General features: G+C 42.7%; 1 protein-coding gene and 1 pseudogene across 1 annotated transcript; both read left to right on the top strand.

Moving 5' to 3' along the window:
* Positions 1 to 305: 305 nt before the first annotated feature.
* On the top strand, positions 306 to 1,967 carry LOC139760719 (compound eye opsin BCRH2-like; annotated as a pseudogene).
* A 6,212-nt stretch (positions 1,968 to 8,179) lies between these two features.
* Positions 8,180 to 10,090, top strand: LOC139760718 (compound eye opsin BCRH2-like). The gene is made up of 2 exons (XM_071684279.1): positions 8,180 to 9,227; positions 9,406 to 10,090. Exons 1-2 carry the CDS (start codon positions 8,310 to 8,312, stop codon positions 9,619 to 9,621), a joined length of 1,134 nt encoding a protein of 377 aa, XP_071540380.1. The 5' UTR covers positions 8,180 to 8,309; the 3' UTR covers positions 9,622 to 10,090.
* Positions 10,091 to 20,312: the final 10,222 nt, after the last annotated feature.

Raw genomic sequence — 20,312 nt, 5'->3', positions numbered from 1 at the left:
TTACCACTTTCAAAATCAGTGATCAGTTCAGCTTTTCCTCCGTTTTCTGAATATCTTTTAATGCTGCATGGATAAGCTATATCGGCCCGGAAATACTTCATACCTGATCAGAAGCCTTACGACCACAGCAACGTGCCATCTGACGCATCACGGCCAAATTATTTGCACTACTATAAACGGTAAAGGGAAGTCGGCGCATTCGAACTCCCGGCAGAAGCCCCATAACCACGCCAAAAATACCTGGATGGCATTTCATATAAAAACCCAGGTGCCAGACTCCTAGTGTGTATTCCCCATCTGTACATTCGTGTATCCGGAACCCTCCGGAAAAGAGAATTCAACCCACGGAATCAGTTCTCACGAACGCTACTTCCGATCACATCTCCAGTTCTTGAGGAATTACTACAGCACAATCCCGCGACAGAGATGGTCGTTGGTACTCTCAATGTTTCGGCAGTGCTGCCCTACAGGGGTGGTGGGGTCATGTATGGCTACCCTGAAGGCTACACCCTGATGGACCTTGGTCCCTGATGACGTGAAGCCTCTGATTCACCCCCACTGGGGTAAGTTTCCGCCTGTCAACCCCATGTGGTACTATCTGCTGGGTTTCATGCTCATAATACTGGGAATTCTTTCCTTCTTCGGTAATGGACTCGTTATGTATCTGTTTACCACCAAGAAAAGTCTCCGTTCGCCAGCAAACATGTTTGTCGTCAATCTGGCCTTCAGCGACTTCATGATGATGATGTCACAGTTTCCCATGTACGTCATGAACTGCTTCGGTGGTGGCTACTGGACCCTGGGAGCTTTAGCCTGTCAGATCCACGCCTTCACAGGGACCGTACTTGGTCTCACTTCTCTAGCTGACATTGGCCGCCATTGGGTACGATCGTTACTGTGTGATCGTAAAGGCCTTTGACGGTGGTCACATCAGTTCATTAAAGGCGTTCTTCATCATCCTGTTGTGCTGGGCCTACGCCACTGCTGTTTCGATCTGGCCCTTCTTCGGCTGGAACTCCTTCATTCCAGAGGGCATCCTCACCTCCTGCAGCATAGACTACATCAGCCAAGATTGGAGTACAAAGTCCTTTGGTCTGTTCCTCTTCATCATGTGCTACTGCCTTCCTCTCACAATCATCATCTTCATGTACTCTCAGATTGTGATTGCCATTCGTCAGCACGAGAAGACATTAAGAGAACAAGCTAAGAAGATGAATGTTAAAACTCTTCGCTCTAATTCATTTGACAAGAAGCAGAGTGCTGAATTCCGCATCGCTAAGGTTGCTGTGGCCAACGTGTTCCTGTGGCTGTGCACCTGGACTCCCTATGCCTACGTCGTTATGATGGTATGATTTACTCATAACTGTGTATTATCTTGTGTATTAAGCATTACTCAGAATTTCCATGCTTTGCTTAACTAGATATTTTCGTTATTATGTTTTCAGTGAAGTAGCATAGACTCATGTACAAGGCTTAAGCTTTCCCAATATTAATACTATACCGACATTTGTCCTTAGGGTTTGTTTGGCGACCAGGAGAAGCTCATACCGCTGGTATCCGCCCTGCCATGCATCATCTGCAAGACGGCCTCCGTGTACAACCCCATCATGTACGCCATCTCCCACCCCAAGTTCCGCCTCGCCCTCCAGGACACATTACCCTGGTTCTGCATCCAGGAACCCAAGGAGGATGATGACTCCAAGATTACCAGAACCGAAGTTGAATCCTGCAAGTAAAGATAGGAAGTATGACGACCCGCCTGCAGTAACCAAGCTAATACCCTTTCAAGAGGCTTCAGTACTGCCTCAATGGGAGTGTGTCCACCGCATAAAACAGACGGCTTCATAACTTGTCATAGACCCCATGAGCCAACTTCAGAAGGTCGAGGGCAGTGTACATTGTTATTCTCATTCCCATATTCCTACACCTGACCATTATTCCATGAAATGTCGCAATGCTAATAAAATACGTGTATAAACTTAACTTTTCTTTTTATTTCTCTTGTTTCTTGCAAATGAGGATATTGTTGCGTCGTATGGTCAACTAAGTAAACAAACAGAAACAAACAAGAGTAATGTCAGAAACACTCCTCATGTAGAATCGAAAAAATATGGAACATAAGAATTACCATGAGTGAGTGAAAGACGTATAACTCTACAGCTTAGAGATAAGACGAGAAAAATACTTCGATAATTTACGTATGACAACAACAGAGTGGAGGTATGAAGGGCAACATTGCCTAAAAACATCTTAAGAGTAAGTGGGGAAAAATATTAGGGAAAGACTATCTAATGTGCTCTCAAGGAGAGTTATAAGGAACGTAGATATTCAGAGGAGGCACAGACAAGTGCATATAAAACAGTTACAGAAGACCCAGTGTTGTGTGATGTGCCTGGCAGGAGAGAGAGTAGTATAACGAGCCAAGCCAGGCAGGTGGTGGGCGCTGCGTCGCAGTGCCCATATTTGCTAAATTTCGTCTTAAGTACATTCTCTCTCTCTCTCTCTCTCTCTCTCTCTCTCTCTCTCTCTCTCTCTCTCTCTCTCTCTCTCTCTCTCTCTCTCTCTCTCTCTCTCTCTCTGTATATATATATATATATATATATATATATATATATATATATATATATATATATATATATATATATATATATATATATATATATATATATATATATTTTTTTTTTTTTTTTTTTTTTTATACTTTGTCGCTGTCTCCCGCGTTTGCGAGGTAGCGCAAGGAAACAGACGAAAGAAATGGCCCAACCCCCCCCCCCCCATACACATGTATATACATACGTCCACACACGCAAATATACATACCTACACAGCCTTCCATGGTTTTCCCCAGACGCTTCACATGCCCTGATTCAATCCACTGCCAGCACGTTAACCCCGGTATACCACATCGCTCCAATTCACTCTATTCCTTGCCCTCCTTTCACCCTCCTGCATGTTCAGGCCCCGATCACACAAAATCTTTTTCACTCCATCTTTCCACCTCCAATTTGGTCTCCCTCTTCTCCTCGTTCCCTCCACCTCCGACACATATATCCTCTTGGTCAATCTTTCCTCACTCATTCTCTCCATGTGCCCAAACCACTTCAAAACACCCTCCTCTGCTCTCTCAACCACGCTCTTTTTATTTCCACACATTTCTCTTACCCTTACGTTACTCACTCGATCAAACCACCTCACACCACACATTGTCCTCAAACATCTCATTTCCAGCACATCCATCCTCCTGCGCACAACTCTATCCATAGCCCACGCCTCGCAACCATACAACATTGTTGGAACCACTATTCCTTCAGACATACCCATTTTTGCTTTCCGAGATAATGTTCTCGACTTCCACACATTCTTCAAGGCCCCCAGAATTTTCGCCCCCTCCCCCACCCTATGATCCACTTCCGCTTCCATGGTTCCATCCGCTGCCAGATCCACTCCCAGATATCTAAAACACTTCACTTCCTCCAGTTTTTCTCCATTCAAACTCACCTGCCAATTGACTTGACCCTCAACCCTACTGTACCTAATAACCTTGCTCTTATTCACATTTACTCTTAACTTTCTTCTTCCACACACTTTACCAAACTCAGTCACCAGCTTCTGCAGTTTCTCACATATATATATATATATATATATATATATATATATATATATATATATATATATATATATATATATATATATATATATATATATCTATATATATATATATATGTGTGTGTGTGTGTGTGTGTGTGTGTGTGTGTGTGTGTGTGTGTGTGTGTGTGTGTGTCTGTGTGTGTGTGTGTGTGTTGTGTGCACTGATCAATTCCCACACCTTTGAAACCATAGATTCAGCGCAACCCACGTGTTAACAGTAGCTAAGACGAACACACTCACTCTACATCCAGTCGTTGGCAGAAATGTACAGAAGACACTAAGAAAACTAACGCGCTTACCCGAGGCTCTTTTGTCGTCACACACAGGGCTTCTCCACCGGCAAATCCTATTACCTTGGCCGGTTGATTGTCTCTGACTCTGTGTCCACCGCCTTCATCTTATTAGGATCGAGTGTAAATATTCGTGGGATAATCATTGGTCTGTCTTCTTGAAGCCGATCTCTTGATTCTCAATTGGCATACCGGAATGAGGTTACACCATGGAGGTGTTATTAGGTATATACACCTGGTATCTGCTACAGATTATCTTACAAATTAGTTGGACAGAAATTACACATACCTGCCCAAGAGAGCAACTTCTAAAATCAACACATATTGTAAAACTGAATCGCAATATATATACCCGGAAGGGAAATTCTGCATGAATGGAAAGCGATTATAAAGATACGTGTTCCTTCTCGCATGAAAATTACCCCCAGGGAGATGACAGAATGAGAACCTCCTACATCATGGACTTGAGTGGACAATGATTGTATGAAGCGGAGGCACAGGAACCCTGAAGAAAAAAAGTGAAAGAAATATATATTTTCAAAATCGCCGTTGAAAAGAACTCAACATTTTCTGCCCAGACGACAAAGCAATGGTTTTACAATACCTTCCCAACACAAACCTAAAAATCCAATTCTCAGTCAATACTGATCTCTACCAGTCTTCCTCCAACTCTCACCTTCCCACTTCTTTAAAAATTGCTCGCGTGTGCGTAAAAAAGGATCAACACGCTCTAAATCACCAAGCACCAGGACACAGTGAGATTAATGAGACAGTAGTATGAAACCCGACCCCAGAAGTATGATAGAATAATTCAAGCGCATCCTAAATACATCGCTGGCTGTTCCCCCATCAAAATTGAGAACTGCTACGACCATACTCACACTCAGAGCAAGAAGGGCCGCCTCGACAAGCAATGATATACAGGCAAGTGCATTTCCCTTGCAAACACCTCGTCAAATATCGGGAAAATAGTAAAGATAAGACTCGGTGGCCATCACGAAGAGGAAAGAAAGATATAACGAGATGCAACACGGATTCAGGAAAGGGCACAGAGGAAGAGAAATACCAATTGCCCTGACGTGCGAACAAATGGTAAAGGCAAAGGCAAAACAGAGAACGATACAATATCATGCGCCGAGAAGACGCCAAAGCGTGTGCCAAGGTATAGACGGCATCAAGGACTGAAAAAGAAAAGAGCAATGACCCGTAGATCTACCAGCCTGCCTCACCTCAGCGTATCTTACGTTCTGGGAGACCTCACAGAAGAATTTCTAACAGACAACATCGGGGGAACAGACTCCTACTTGAGAGTCAATTCCCCTGGGTAGTTATACGACTTCCACGCTGTACACCATCTATAAAGTGGACTCACCAGCCCAAGGACAAGATCATGTAAAGCTTACACATGATGTTACAAATAGAGTCCAATATGGAGGTAAATCCAGAGGAATAATGGCAAAAGAGGAACAATGACAATATTGGAAGAATATAACGAATGCGAAATGTAAGATGCAGGCTAAAAAACAAAGATTTTAAATGATCTACACCTTGAAATTTTAGGAAACCCGGCCCAAACATCATGAATAACAAAGAAGTGTTACGCTAATGAGAGGGAAATGCCGCTTGTAAAATGCAGACTAAAAAACAAAGATTCTAAATAATCTACACCTTAAAATTTTAGGAAACCCGGACCCAAACATCATGAATAACAAAGAAGCGTTACGCTAATGAAAGGGAAATGCCGCTTCTCAAGCAGCAAAGTTCCATAATAGCTGACCATGTAAGGGAAAGTATGAGAGTAGCAGAAATTATATTAAGAAGCCCCATCAAGATCCACAGCAATAAGATGAAGACACAGACAGACAAACGTAAGACCACATCTGGTACATTCATGAATTCCACTTCACACAGTCAGCCACACTAACCAGCAAAACTTGCAGTCCATCCAAAACAACGCAATAGGGAGAGTGACCCTATAACACGCACAGTATAAGTAAACACTACTGTATTTACGTATCCATAAGGGGATCTGTAATGGCTGGGAGAAAACTGAGAACAAAAGAAGGCCTCACCCTAGATGGGATGAAGCAAGAAGGGACAATTGGAAATTGCTTCTGGCGGCCGTAGAATCCTGGCAAAAAGATCATAGGAACCTGTGCCTTTCATTCCGTCAACAAGACATGAACGCTGAGAATAATAATGATGATTCGAAGAACAAGAAGAATTATCTTTACACTAATACTAGTGTGTGTGTGTGTGTGTGTGTGTGTGTGTGTGTGTGTGTTTGGGGGGGGGGGGGGGTGCAGGACAATAGAACTGTCAGTGCTAAACGTCTTTATTGTGAGCGTTACATGATGGGCATGAAGGGCTTTGAGACAGGGTTAGGTGATGTATAAATTCTAGACGAGAGAGTGTAACTCGTATATGTCTAGGGAGTGTGGTTTCAAGACAGGTGTATGTTGCTGGACTGAAGATTAAAACTGAGTTGGGAGGGAGGTTGTTCATGGCTGCTGGGAGTGTGTATATGTTTGGTCAGGATTTATGAGTAGAGATTACAGAAGTGTGAAGCAGAGTTAAGTATCTTATAACTGCGTAGGAGTTAGTGGTTATTTATGGAGTGGTCTGGACAGGAAGGGTTGATGCTGTTGCAAAAAACTGGGTTCAGAGCCCATTGAGGTGAGTGTTTCTACGTATGTATTTTTAGATGTATGTATGTATGTATATATATATATATATATATATATATATATATATATATATATATATATATATATATATATATATATATACCGCTTTTATTTCTAGATATAGACAGTAACTAAAGAGAGAAAGAAAAATCATTACTATCTCCAAATTCGGTATTCATTATATTTTTCTCCAGTGATTTACCAGAAAGGGGACGCTCGTTTTCTGCTTGAAAGATTTTGACGAAAGCGGTGTCAAGGGATTCCTCACACTCTGTCGAGTTGATTAGAGTGTGAGATTTTACCTTGCAGCACTTCCTGCTCCCGCAATTTTAAGTCCCCTTTAAAGTGAGGCATGGAAATTGTAGCGCACATGGACTGTGTACTCACTACTCGGCGTGTAAGGCATCAGTTGGTGCCTATTTCGTCCAACGTTGTTAGTCAGAAGAGAAGACAATCTTACGGCGTCCTGAGGTATAAATTGCCGTAAGTTCTCGCGCGTAACTCGAGAACAATACCGAGTCACCGTCTGGCGGAAAAGCCGAGACAAATCATCCACTTGATGGTTTGTTCAGATTCTAAAGTGCTATTCAATGAGCTTTTAAAAAACGACCTAGAAGCCGATGAAAGCTTGTAATGAGGCAAGAAAACTTGCGTGAGGTGTCTAGAAATGGCTAACGCCTCTCGTTAACATGGACACCCGCCCACCCCTCGCCTCGATGGCGCCATGCATCGTAACTTTCGACACGTAAGGATGAGTGAGTTACAACGCCTGTGGAGATAAAGGGTTCGAATATGTGGATCTGTCCCATGCATACAGGTTTAGGTTTCTATATGTCACTGTTTCCCTCTCGAACCTAAAGTTTCACAGCGCCGTGAGGCGGTGGAGTGCGTCTTTTCAACCATGAGGAGGTGGATCCATTGCCAGACCCCACATGTCATCTATAGCTTACAGATGGTCAAGTTATCAGGTCGTTTTTATAATCATTGATATTCATTATTATTATTATTATTATTATTATTATTATTATTATTATTATTATTATTATTATTATTATTACTATTATTATTATTATTATTATTATTATTATTATTATTATTATTATTATCATTATTATTATCAAAACCCTTATTTTCCCTCTTCGTTATAACCATATCAGTAACGAGTTATCAAGTATCGAAAAATAAGATATATGAGTGAAAATGTAAAAGAACTACACTCTTCAGTGATTCTTTGCAGGGAAAACAAGGAATCCAAGACAGTAGAAAAAGGATCTCAAACCCTCAAAACTCTTTCCTCCTCCTCCTGTGTATAGTTTCAAGCCGCATGCATAAGCCATTTTTGACCCGGAAACAACTTGGTCAGAAACCTTACGACCACAGCAACGTGACTGTTGCCTCTCTACGGATAACGTATTTCCACTGCAATAAACAATACAGGGAAGTTAGCGCGACACACTCGCGGCAGAAGCCCGATAACCACGCTGAAAATAATTGGATGACAATTGATATAAACGTCGCGCGGTGGCCCGCTTGTGTGTATTCGTAATCCTCTCCTCCACAGCTGTGGATCCAGAACACACCGGGAAAGAGGATTCAACCTACGTTCATCATTCACATCGACCCAAGTCATCCGATCCTTCCTCAAGTTCTTGAGGAATCGTCGCAGCACAATCCCGCGACAGAGATGGTCGTTGGTACTCTCAATGTTTCGGCAGTGCTGCCCTACAGAGGTGGTGGGGTCATGTATGGCTATCCTGAAGGCTACACCCTGATGGACTTGGTCCCTGATGACGTGAAGCCTCTGATTCACCCCCACTGGGGTAAGTTTCCGCCTGTCAACCCCATGTGGTACTATCTGCTGGGTTTCATGCTCATAATACTGGGAATTCTCTCCTTCTTCGGTAATGGACTCGTCATGTATCTGTTTACCACCAAGAAATGTCTCCGTTCGCCAGCAAACATGTTTGTCGTCAATCTGGCCTTCAGCGACTTCATGATGATGATGTCACAGTTTCCCATGTACGTCATGAACTGCTTCGGTGGTGGCTACTGGACCCTGGGAGCCTTAGCCTGTCAGATCCACGCCTTCACAGGGACCGTACTTGGTCTCACTTCTCTACTGACATTGGCTGCCATTGGGTACGATCGTTACTGTGTGATCGTAAAGGCCTTTGACGGTGGTCACATCAGCTCATTAAAGGCGTTCTTCATCATCCTGTTGTGCTGGGCCTACGCCACTGCTGTTTCCATCTGGCCCTTCTTCGGCTGGAACTCTTTCATTCCAGAGGGCATCCTCACCTCCTGCAGCATAGACTACATCAGCCAAGATTGGAGTACAAAGTCCTTTGGTCTGTTCCTCTTCATCATGTGCTACTGCCTTCCTCTCACAATCATCATCTTCGTGTACTCTCAGATTGTGATTGCCATTCGTCAACACGAAAAGGCACTGAGAGAACAGGCCAAGAAGATGAATGTTGAAAACCTCCGCTCCAACGCTTATGCCAAGAAACAGAGTGCTGAAATCCGCATCGCTAAGGTTGCTGTGGCCAACGTGTTCCTGTGGCTGTGCACCTGGACTCCCTATGCCTACGTGGTTATGATGGTATGGCGTTCGCATAACTATGTTCTGTATTGTGGATTAGGTATAACCTAGAATTTCCACGCTTTGCTCACCTATGTATTTTGATTATTTTGCTTCCTACAAGATGGAATAGACGTTCTCAAGTAGTACATGGCTTAAGCTTTCCCTGTATTAATACTATACCGACATCTGTCCTTAGGGTTTGTTTGGCGACCAGGAGAAGCTCATACCGCTGGTATCCGCCCTGCCATGCATCATCTGCAAGACGGCCTCCGTGTACAACCCCATCATGTACGCCATCTCCCACCCCAAGTTCCGCCTCGCCCTCCAGGACACATTACCCTGGTTCTGCATCCAGGAACCCAAGGAGGACGACTCCAAGATTACCAGAACCGAAATCGAATCCTGCAAGTAGACTATGGACACCTAGTACCTGTAGTAGCTCAAGTCTACCTCCCCTTCAGGAGAACTCAGGACCGCCGCCAGTGTACAATATACCTGGATTGTTTTAACGGGAGTTTGTCCACCGCATAAAACAGATGTGCTTCATGACGTCACCAATGGGAAGAGCCTTCCACCCCCTATCCCTCTTCATTACATATATCGCATCGTACGCTGTCTTGTCTAAGCCATTGTAATTACTCCTCAACATCAACGAAATGATATGTTTCTTTAATGAATGAATATACAGTATTATTACTCATTCTTTTTTCTCATTCTTCTCATTTGTTTCAGTTCTGTAATGTACATATCTGACACTTCTCTGTTTAGAGATTCGTTATTTACAGTATACAAATTGTTTAAAACTCAGTGTGTATCTCAGAGCAAAAACCTGCGTGGAAATGGAGGATTTTCTTAAATGTATTCCTAGATTCCTGGAGTTCATGACGCTGTCAGCCGTTTCTTCTGTATGATCCAAAATGGAATCAACTTGGAATTTACCACCTGAATTATTGATGTGTATTTCTCAAGCTCGCTTTAGTTATCTCAGTGGTTTAACTTTACCTTTACATGTGTTAAACTACTCTGTCAGTCTCATCTGGTTTATCAGTGATAACTTTTTTTTCCTAGGCTCTAAAGATCGCATTTATCTTTGGTTCAATGCCCCATTCCACTCTGCGCGTGAACTGTAAATTCATCTTCCTATATTATAAAATTGCCTCAGCTGAGAGAGTAAATATAACATTACAGAGAGACGTCAGATATTACATGTGTCGCATAACATGACGAAAATTGATAACGTATCTCTTAAATAATGGTATATTACACGTATAACGTTGCGAAGAGACATGCCATCAGTTCTCTTAAGAATATTCCCCCAAAGGAAGAGCATTATGGGTCATGACGTCACATGGCATGTGAGGAACTCTCTCAGTACGTTAGTTACATTAACACTTGGCGTGATTATGGAACAAATAAGGCACTTGAGTGAGACGAAGATAATGATCAGCGTATATACATTTTTTTCTCTCCTGTTATTTGCCTAACTTGGAGATGGTTGGATGATTACTTAGGCTCGAGGCTTATCAACAACCAGGGGCCATTAACGCCGTCGACGTCAACATGTAAACATCAGACGAAGGATCTTGAGCACTTATCTCAAGTGGTGTAGATGTTCCTGGGAATACATACACTTACCTGAAGTGGTGTAGATATTCCTGGGAATACATGCAGTTATCTCACGTGGTGTAGATGTTCCTGGGAACACATACACTTGCCTCAAGTGGTCTAGATATTCCTGGGAATACATACACTCACTCTGTACGTAGCCCGTCAGTTTGACGTGATTGAAGACGAATTTTTATAACACTCGACTGCCAAGGACGAGGTTAAATATTCTTTTCAGCTCTGAGGACACGCCCTTAGTTTGGTCACCTGTGAATATTCCCTTTGGTGCCGTCGACTGGAGACATTACGTGGTCTAGCTCTGCCAATTATGTAAAGTACTTCAGTCCCCATGGCATGTTGACTGTTGGAGGGAAGCGCTGAGGGGTTTCGCTGGTTCTCGGAAAAACTCTTTTGCGGTGTAAGTCTCTGGGCTTAGTGTAGTGCCTTATCTTAAGTCTGTGTGACCGTTTTGCGATATACTTAAGCGGTGAAGGTTGGCCGGCGAGGCGGACGGTGTCAAAGTGTAGGAAGTTCCTGGCAGACGGTGTCGAAGTGGAGGACGTTCCTGGCAGACGGTGTCGAAGTGGAGGACGTTTCTGGCAGATGGTGTCGAAGTGGAGGACGTTCCTGGTGTCGAAGTGGAAGAAGTTCCTGGCAGATGGTGTCGAAGTGGTCGTTGATAAGTTGAGTCGTGACCTCATTGGACAGGTGATTAACTCTGGAAAAGCAGGATACCTACCTTTTCTCTCGCTTTCTGTTTTCCATACCCTAGGCTGATGTTGGACTGCTCCGAACGTTTTAGTTAGTCACGTTGAAAGAAAAAGAAATTAAGCTCGAAGTACGCTTGATTGTTACAGCTAACCTTGTGTAGGTCAGTGGTATGGTATGAGGCCAGGGCTCGTGGCTGCTTTGGTGTCTTACTGCAGGGTATGATCCAGGGCAGGTCAGCTGAATAGGGAATCTTACAAATCTCTCTGGGAAGATTTGATTGTAGGGTGGCTTTCGTGATGATCCTAGCGTAATTGTCCCATTTAGCCCATCGCCCACGCTTTGCAATGCCGTCGGAATTAACAAACAGTCTATTGCCCAAAATTGCATATTGGAGGCTCAGTCATAACCGGCCTGCCTCTGTGTCTTGACGTTCAGCTCCAAATGTTGGATCGTTGTGAGAACTAGAGGACTCGAGGAGTGATGTGTAGCGTAAGATCGAAGAATAGTTTTCATGGCGATGGTAAGTACTGGTCACCCATTTTACTTACGATCACGTCGAGAGCGTTCTATGTTTGACAAGGCCAGCAACTGCAGTTGTTCCTTTTAAGTAAACTGGGGTGTTGAGGGGATAGTTCATAAATTCAGGCTTTCAGGTTCGATACGTTTTTCATTTATACTTTAAATTCGTTGCCACGCGCAGATTATCACATATCTTTTTCCTTCGCTGTAGGTTTTATAGTTTCAGTCTCTCAGCCTTTCATGGTAATTACTGTTCCTACATTGTGCTTTTTAAGTGTTTCCGAACTCGCTCACATTTGTTTCGGTGCAGACTTTAAAGGCAGATCAGTATTCGGTTTTCCTTCGTATGCATACGTTAAACAATGTCATCGACAATTGTCTGTCTTTTGTAGGGAAAGTTCTCAAAATTATACCACCCATGACTTGGCTCGATAGTTCTATCTTCTCAAAATGATCTCTGAATTCTAACCTCTTATTTATGGTGACAGCCCCGACCGAATCTTTTACGTTTGTCTCGCTTCCTATCACGTTCTCTGTTGGGGGCTTTATACAGCATCATTGAAACATTACGACTCGTTCCATAACTCATTTTGTCAAATTCATCTTCAGTATATTGCATCATCTTCACATAAGGCCAGGAGTATATTTTGTGTCTAAGTCTACCTTGCATCCACATTTGAAGTTCTGATCCAATCATTTTACTTACTGTTGTGTCATCATCAAAGCCCCTTCTTCCCCTTATACTTCTCTGTATATGTCCGATATCGCTGTCACAAATAGAACTCTGAGGCTTACATCAAGTGGCAGATCGTCGTCAGTACATCACAGCAATACACCGTTTTCCCCTTCTGCTCGTAATACCTACCTGGGTTATGCCCCTCCATTAGAGCACCTGCGGTGTTTAGGACTACTTATGACTGACCTCGCCCCCCATACACCACTTTTCTCCAATTGCTTATTCCCTCCACCTCTACCACGTAGATTCTCTTTGTCCGCCTCTCTTCACTCATCCTCTCCATACGTCCAGTACATTTCAGCTGCTTTGTCTGATGGACCGAAATCCAAAATCTCTAATATTGATACATTTTGTATAAAAAACAAAATCATGCGTTAGGTTTTAATGATGTCCTTTTCTAACATCATCTTTGAGAAGGAAACGCCACCGTTGACATGGGACTCACATGGGAGTCATGCTCGAAGGGTCGTGGCAACTCCCGGATGAGCACAACTAGTGAAGCAAATTCTTTCCCCTTGTTGTGTGAGGGGAATAAGTCCACGGCCGGGGAAATCCTCCGCGTGTGGGAAAAACGCGATATGGCAGAGATAAAATACGCTGTTTGTGTTGGCATGGGCGTCCAGCGCGAGGGAGAAAGGCCGTAGCGGGGCAAGTTACGAGGCCGTTCGCAGCAAGTAAAGCTGAAGCAGCTGTAGTTCTTTTAGCCTTAGTCTAGACAAAATATTGGTGGTCTTTTTAAGGTAGGGAGGAGGTGTGTGTGTGTGTGTGTGTGTGTGTGTGTGTGTGTGTGTGTGTGCGTGTGTGTGTGTGTGCGCGCGTGCGCATATACGCGAGTCGTATGTTTAATTCAGCCGTTCGTGCTGGGTATTGGCTTGGAATTCAGAGTGGGATTTTGCCGGGAGGATTAATGGTTTGTAAAGCAGACAATGAGGGGCAGAGGAGGGAGTGGAAAAGGTGATGGGTGAGCGGGGGAGAGGGGGGGAAGGGAGGGAGGGAGGAGTTTGATGGCAGGGTTACTGAGGGAGCGATGGACCGCCGGTTATGGTGATGGAGGAAAGGATGGTGTTTGGTACGGTGATGGAGGCAGAGATAGTGTCTGTGTGGTAATGGAAGGCGAGATGGTGTCTGTAGAGAGATGGAGGGAGAGATAGTGTGTGTACGGTAATAGAGGGAGGGAGGAATGGTACTGCGTCTGGTTATGGCAGGAGGAGCAGTGTTGCGTGCGGTAAAGGAAGGGGGGAGGAAGTGTATTGAGTGGTGAAGGATGGATAGTGTTGCCGGTGGTTTAATATGAGATAGCGCTGCGTACAGTGATAAAGAAAGAAGGGGGTACAGTTGCGTATGGTGATAGAATAAGGTTTAGCACTTTGTATGGTGGGTATGATGATGATGCGGAAGAGGAGGAGGATGAAGTAAGGTATGATCTTGCAATATGGTGATGGACAGAGGGAGGGTAATTTTGAGTGTAGTGGTGGACGAATGAGACACTCTGCCGTGCATGTTTACGGAGATGTGAGTAATGTTGCTTTACCGTGGCAGAGTTAGTAGTAACTTTACGGGGACTAACCCGATATTACTTACAGAGAGAGAGTGAGACGAGGTGAAGAGTAATTGGCTGTTGAGAATCTACTCCGGAAAGAGGGGCATCAGGCGTAGTGAGGGTATGGACCACTGGGAGGAAACGCTATTTCCCTCCTTTTGACATCAGTGGTGGAAATTCGGCGACATAAAGATGAGGGTAAATGTTTCATGTCTCTCTGGTTTGATTAGATTCGCTTTATCCAAAAACAGAGTTTATTATATTGATTATTTTATCATACAGTTTATTGATTATATCTCATCCTGCTTGCTAAGTCCTGAACAGAAAAGGAATCATCGAATGTCTTTTGGTGAGAAGGAGAGGGATGGAGGAGTAACACTGTGCCTGTTGATGGAAAGTCTGGAAAGTGGTGTGTATGGTGATGGGGGAAAGGATGTGGACGGCATTGGAGGGGTTTACTGTGATGTGTACGGCGATGGAGTTAGGCATCAAGCTATTCGTGGTAAAGCAGGGTATGATGGTGTTGTGTAGGGTGTTAGCGCGACGAACTGTGTCCGTTTTAGAGACAATATTGCTGTAGAGTTTGTTCAGAAACATACTCCTATAAACAGCGAAAGATATGATAAACACTTACGTCGGTCTTGATAGGCTAAACAGAGCACGAGGAAATATAATATTGTAAAACAAATCGTCGTTACAACGGCACCAGTAAGAACCATGTCTGAGATCGTTCCCTGGAGCCACTGCCACACCCTGCCCGGGGATTAATAGTCTATCAGTTTGCTCTTTATGGCTCGACCAAGGGCTCTCTGCGACCCTCAGGCCCGCCACCTCCAACAGCTATCCAGTGGGTAGACTCCGTGGCTAGCCACCTCTGGAGGCCGGGTAAACTCGTTGATATACTTCACCTCGAACTTAAGGGAAAATCTCGTCATAGGAACTTGTAGGTTGTAGGTAAGGAAAAAAACTCCATTACTTAAGTACATCGTGGTTTGCAGTTCTTCTGATATATATATATATATATATATATATATATATATATATATATATATATATATATATATATATATATATATATATATATATATATATGTAATTTCTTGGAATCTACAGGAAAAAGAAACACGATAAGTTCCCAAGTGCACTTTCTTGTAATGGTCATATCATCAGTGGAGAAACATTACATGAAAGTGCACTTGGGAACTTATTGTGTTTCTTTTTCCTGTGCATTACAGTCATTTCCTAGGTCACGCGCACTAATGTGATTTTTTGCTCTCTATCTCTCTCTCTCTCTCTCTCTCTCTCTCTCTCTCTCTCTCTCTCTCTCTCTCTCTCTCTCTCTCTCTCTCTCTCTCTCTCTCTCTCTCTCTCTCTCTCTCTCTCTTTATATATATATATGGTCGCTTGGAATGTAATGTTACAAAGAATGCAGTTAAAGTTGACCAGACGAACTGAACTGTCGTCAGGAATATAGATATGTCTGGCAGCTTGGAGGTAACAACACTCACTCATACATATTTGCATACATACATACATATATACATATATACATTCGTAATGCAATGAATCACTGAAAAGTGAATAGATAATCACCTGGGGAAATATATATTCTTCCATACACAGGCCCACAAGAATACACACACACACACACACACACACACACACACACACACAGGGTAAGAATACGATGAGAATTCGACCATTAGGTAACCACTGATGAACTAATGTCACCGTTGCCAGCGTACGTTCATCCAGCCGTTACTAAGCTGGGGGAACACGTACGCCTCACCGTTGTTAACTGATGTATGAAGTAATAACGTGGTTGGTGGAGGACTCTCATGGTAAGGGAGCGTTGCCATGGTGATATCAGCAGTTTCGTAAGGAATGGTTGAAAATCTGGGACTCTTATTACCCTCTGATGTTTTTGTTTGGCGAATAAGAGTAATACGTAGGGCAAGCAAAGGCAAGGTAACTCACACATGTACGGTGGCGGTAATGGAAATAACAGAACATAGAATTAAACAGGAAATTCTATCTTCCAAACAGTGGAAATAACTGAACATAGAAATAAACAGGAAATTCTCTCTCTCTCTCTCAAACAGTACAGTGGTCTGTGATCTGATCGATGGTAGAAGAAATAAGACATATTCAAGAAATTATTAGAATTCTGGGAATCGTCAGGAAACAGAAGTTGCATTCAAAGTTATTTGAAAAGTCTGTTATTCTTCTCAGTTAGTATATTAGCACCGTTTTGCCTTGAAGAGTTAATGCAACATTTACAGTCGACTTAAAATTACTTTATGAGGTAACTCACAAATAGAATCTGTGTATATTGCTAAATTACGTATATATATATATATATATATATATATATATATATATATATATATATATATATATATATATATATATATATATATATATGTCTGTAATATAATAGGAAAGTATATACCTGGAATTTCTGATCCATTGTAGATTATACCTTCGAAAAACAGAACACTTAAAATCGTCGAAAACGTGCATGCCATAATTTTAGGAATTTTTGTTTTCGAGAAGAAAAAAAAGAATTCATGCGTGTGTTAAAAGGGATGATGGTGGTGGGCTTCCGTGGTATAGTGGTTAATGTTTCTGACCATGAATAGCGCACGGGCTCGCCCGGGCTCGAATGATGGGCTGGGCCGTTGCTTCGCACGGATAAGCGTTGTTGAGCACCGCTTGATGAGCTGTGTAAGACGGACCGAGGATGATCCTGCGTTACCTAAATTGCATACATAATTAATAATTTCTTCAGTTGCTCCTGTTGTATCGTGTGGAAGGTGGAGGAGAGCCTGGAGGGGAAAAGAGGCATAGAGGGGAGCAGGATGGAAGAGATGTGTGGTGCATAGAGGGGAGCAGGATGGAAGAGATGTGTGGGGGGATCGAAGTGTTTTAAGTCGACGAATATTTCAGATACGAGAGCTGGGCGATATGATAATGCTACTGATGCGTTCCTCCCAGCTTAATTAACTGTGTGTCTCGCCCAGAATAACACCGCACCACCTGTGTGTATGTGACGACACCTGAATCAATAACATCCTCTGCGTTCGACATGCGAATCCCATGTCGACTTTCAGATGAAAAGAAGATGAAAAGAAAAAGAAAGAATTTCGTGTGATCTGCAAAAGAATTTACTCATTCACCTACGTGTGATCTGCGTCATGTACACAGACAAACACCAACGCACCATAGTGAAATACCTGCTTCATTTCTTATAGTTTTTCTTTATTTACTTTTTTTTTTTATTATTATTCTTTACCTCCAGTCAGTCTCTGGTGCATGACACGACGACCCCCCCCAAACATTTCACATCACCCACGCTTTTGTGACAGGGAGTCGGAGGTGAGGGGGGGGAGGATGCACACACACACACACACACACACACACACACACACACACATACATACATACACACACGAACGGTGGCGGCAACCACCACCAACCACGCGCTGTAATCCGGGATTTAACCCGTGTCCTCGCCCGTCCAGCCAACTACCGAACATTTCACAACATATTGTTTATTTTACTACGTGCGGCTTTTTGATGGAGTGCAAAACGAACAGCGGCGCGTTTCGGGATTTGGGCCAAGTGGTCTGTGTGATATTTTGCAGCGGGGGAAAGAACGAGGCAAATTGACGAATTCCCGGAGCGCGCGTGATGTTCAATGCATCTCGTTATTTCCACTAAGAGGAAACGAGTGAATCAAATATATATATATATATATATATATATATATATATATATATATATATATATATATATATATATATATATATATATATATACACACACACACACACAGTTGAAAGGAAAATGGTGTTCACCTTATTTTCGATATATACTTTTCGTAGCAGATCAAAACTTCGTGAGAGATTTTCATTTCAGTGTTTTAGCGAAATGCACAATTTTCTTTCTTTGCAGATGATTTACCAAAAGTCTTTATTAAGAGTACAGTTTTCCAAGGAATACAAGGAATAACTATGGAATATATTAGTTTTGTATGATGTCTAAAAAAAGAAAAAAAGACAATGCAGCGAAATGATGATCTTAATACTTAAGTTCACAGAAAATGGATGGTTGATATGATTGCTTACACTTCACAGAAAACGGGTGTGGGACTCGATCGTGGCCTATGGGACCAGGATGCGGAACCCACAGCAAGACCCATGTGTTGCCTGGTCATCAATGACCCTCAACCTCACTTTTTTTTTCCCCCAGGCTGGCGCGTGCTTTTGTACACTTTCTGAGGGGAAGGGAACACAGGGGGTGGGGGGAAAAAAAATCACTGCATCCTGGTAAAACGTCCAGCAGCGCCATTTTTCAGTGTTTTTCATTTTCTCCTCCTCTCCCTCCTGCCTCAGCTAAGCACTCTCGTATCTTCTCCACAATGAGGCAGGAAATTCTTGCCCTCATTACTTTTCCAGCTACTCATCTCGGCCCGCCATAAATCCTGCCTTAATTCTCGCCCCCTCCCCCCAATGACCTGCACCCCCCCCCGAAAGTAACTTAATTTGGAAAAACGTTTGTCTTTGGTTGGTGATTCCAGATCTCGGGGAGGTCCTGTTTCTCGGGCGATTGGAACGATCGCAAACGTTTTTTTGTCTTTTTTTTCATTCTAAAATGAACGAACGCTGAACGGACGGACGCCTTTTTATACAAGCATGGTGTTCTACGTCGAACGTTACCAGTGTTGTACCAGGGAGAGGAAGCGACGTCGTGTGTATAGAAAGTATGCAAGTGTACAAGAAGAGTTGGGTATCTAGAATATAAGTATGTGCACAAAGACAAGGATGAGATAAGTATGTAGAAAATACGTGTGTGTGTACGAGGAAGAGATAAGTGTATAGGAAATACGTATGTGTACGAGGAAGAGATAAGTATGTAGAAAATACGTGTGTGTACGAGGAAGAGATAAGTATATAGGAAATACGTATATGTATGAGAAAGAGGAAACAATAAGTATATGCTAAACAGTTATATAGAAAATAAGTACGTGTACAAAGAAGAGGAAGCAATAAGAATATAGAAAATAAGTACATGTACAAGGAAGAGGAAGAGAAAAATATACAGTATACCATCTCTTTACCATCACCTAATTTTTTTATGAAAATAATTTGCTGTGAAAAGAATGGGGAAAAAAATCTAGATATTTCTAAATGAAAATCACATAAGATGAGGGATTTTGTTGTCAAAGGACAGACGAGATGTAAAGAAATGAGGAAACAAGTAGGAACGCAATAGAAATATGAGATATAGCTAAGAAAATATAAGGGAAAACCGCAAGGATAGTACGAAAGATGGAACAGAGAGAAAGAAGAGTTAGATAGACAGAATTCACCAAATGTGAATAACAGAAGAGGCGAAAGAATATCATTTGTCAACCTAAGCAAAAGAGGACGAAGGAGCAGGGGGGAAAAATGTGAGCCAGAGCCAAAAGTGTATAGATACTCGAAATTAGGAAAGTAAAGAGAGTGAACGAGGGAATGCTTTTAACACTAGACAAAGAAGGTGATGGAGCAGAAGACAAAGGGGTACAAAGGACGGAGGAAAGGAGAGAAAAAATAACAGTAATGAAGAACAAAGAAGACAAAAGTGGGGGGGGGAGAAGAAGAAGAGCCGGAAAAGAAATAATTTACGAATGGACGAAAGAGTGAAATGAAAGAACAAAGCAAGAAAAGATTTATTCGATGGACGGAAGAAGGTGCGAGGGGGAAAGAAAGAAAGAAGACGAGGAAAAAGTTTAAAACGAAGGAAGAAAACGGGAAAGCTGAAAGGAAAAAAAAAAATCATTGATGAAAGATGAGGATATATAATGCATAAGTCTTTTCACACACACACACACACACACACACACACACACACACACACACACACACACACACACACACACACACATTTTCCCTCCTCCCCGTAACGGTCGCAGCGTTCGCCAATATGGCTCCACCATAATAGTTCA

This window comes from Panulirus ornatus, chromosome 37 (genome assembly GCF_036320965.1).
Source record: "Panulirus ornatus isolate Po-2019 chromosome 37, ASM3632096v1, whole genome shotgun sequence".
Classification (NCBI taxonomy): domain Eukaryota; kingdom Metazoa; phylum Arthropoda; class Malacostraca; order Decapoda; family Palinuridae; genus Panulirus; species Panulirus ornatus.
The sequence above is the reverse complement of the archived record's forward strand: the minus strand, read 5'-3'. Positions and strand labels throughout refer to the sequence as shown.

Coding starts and splice junctions, on each gene's coding strand:
- LOC139760718 (XM_071684279.1), top strand. CDS start 8,310: ATGGTCGTTGGTACTCTCAATGTTTCGGCAGTGCTGCCCTACAGAGGT. Junction 9,228..9,405: donor ATGCCTACGTGGTTATGATG/GTATGGCGTTCG, acceptor ATCTGTCCTTAG/GGTTTGTTTGGCGACCAGGA.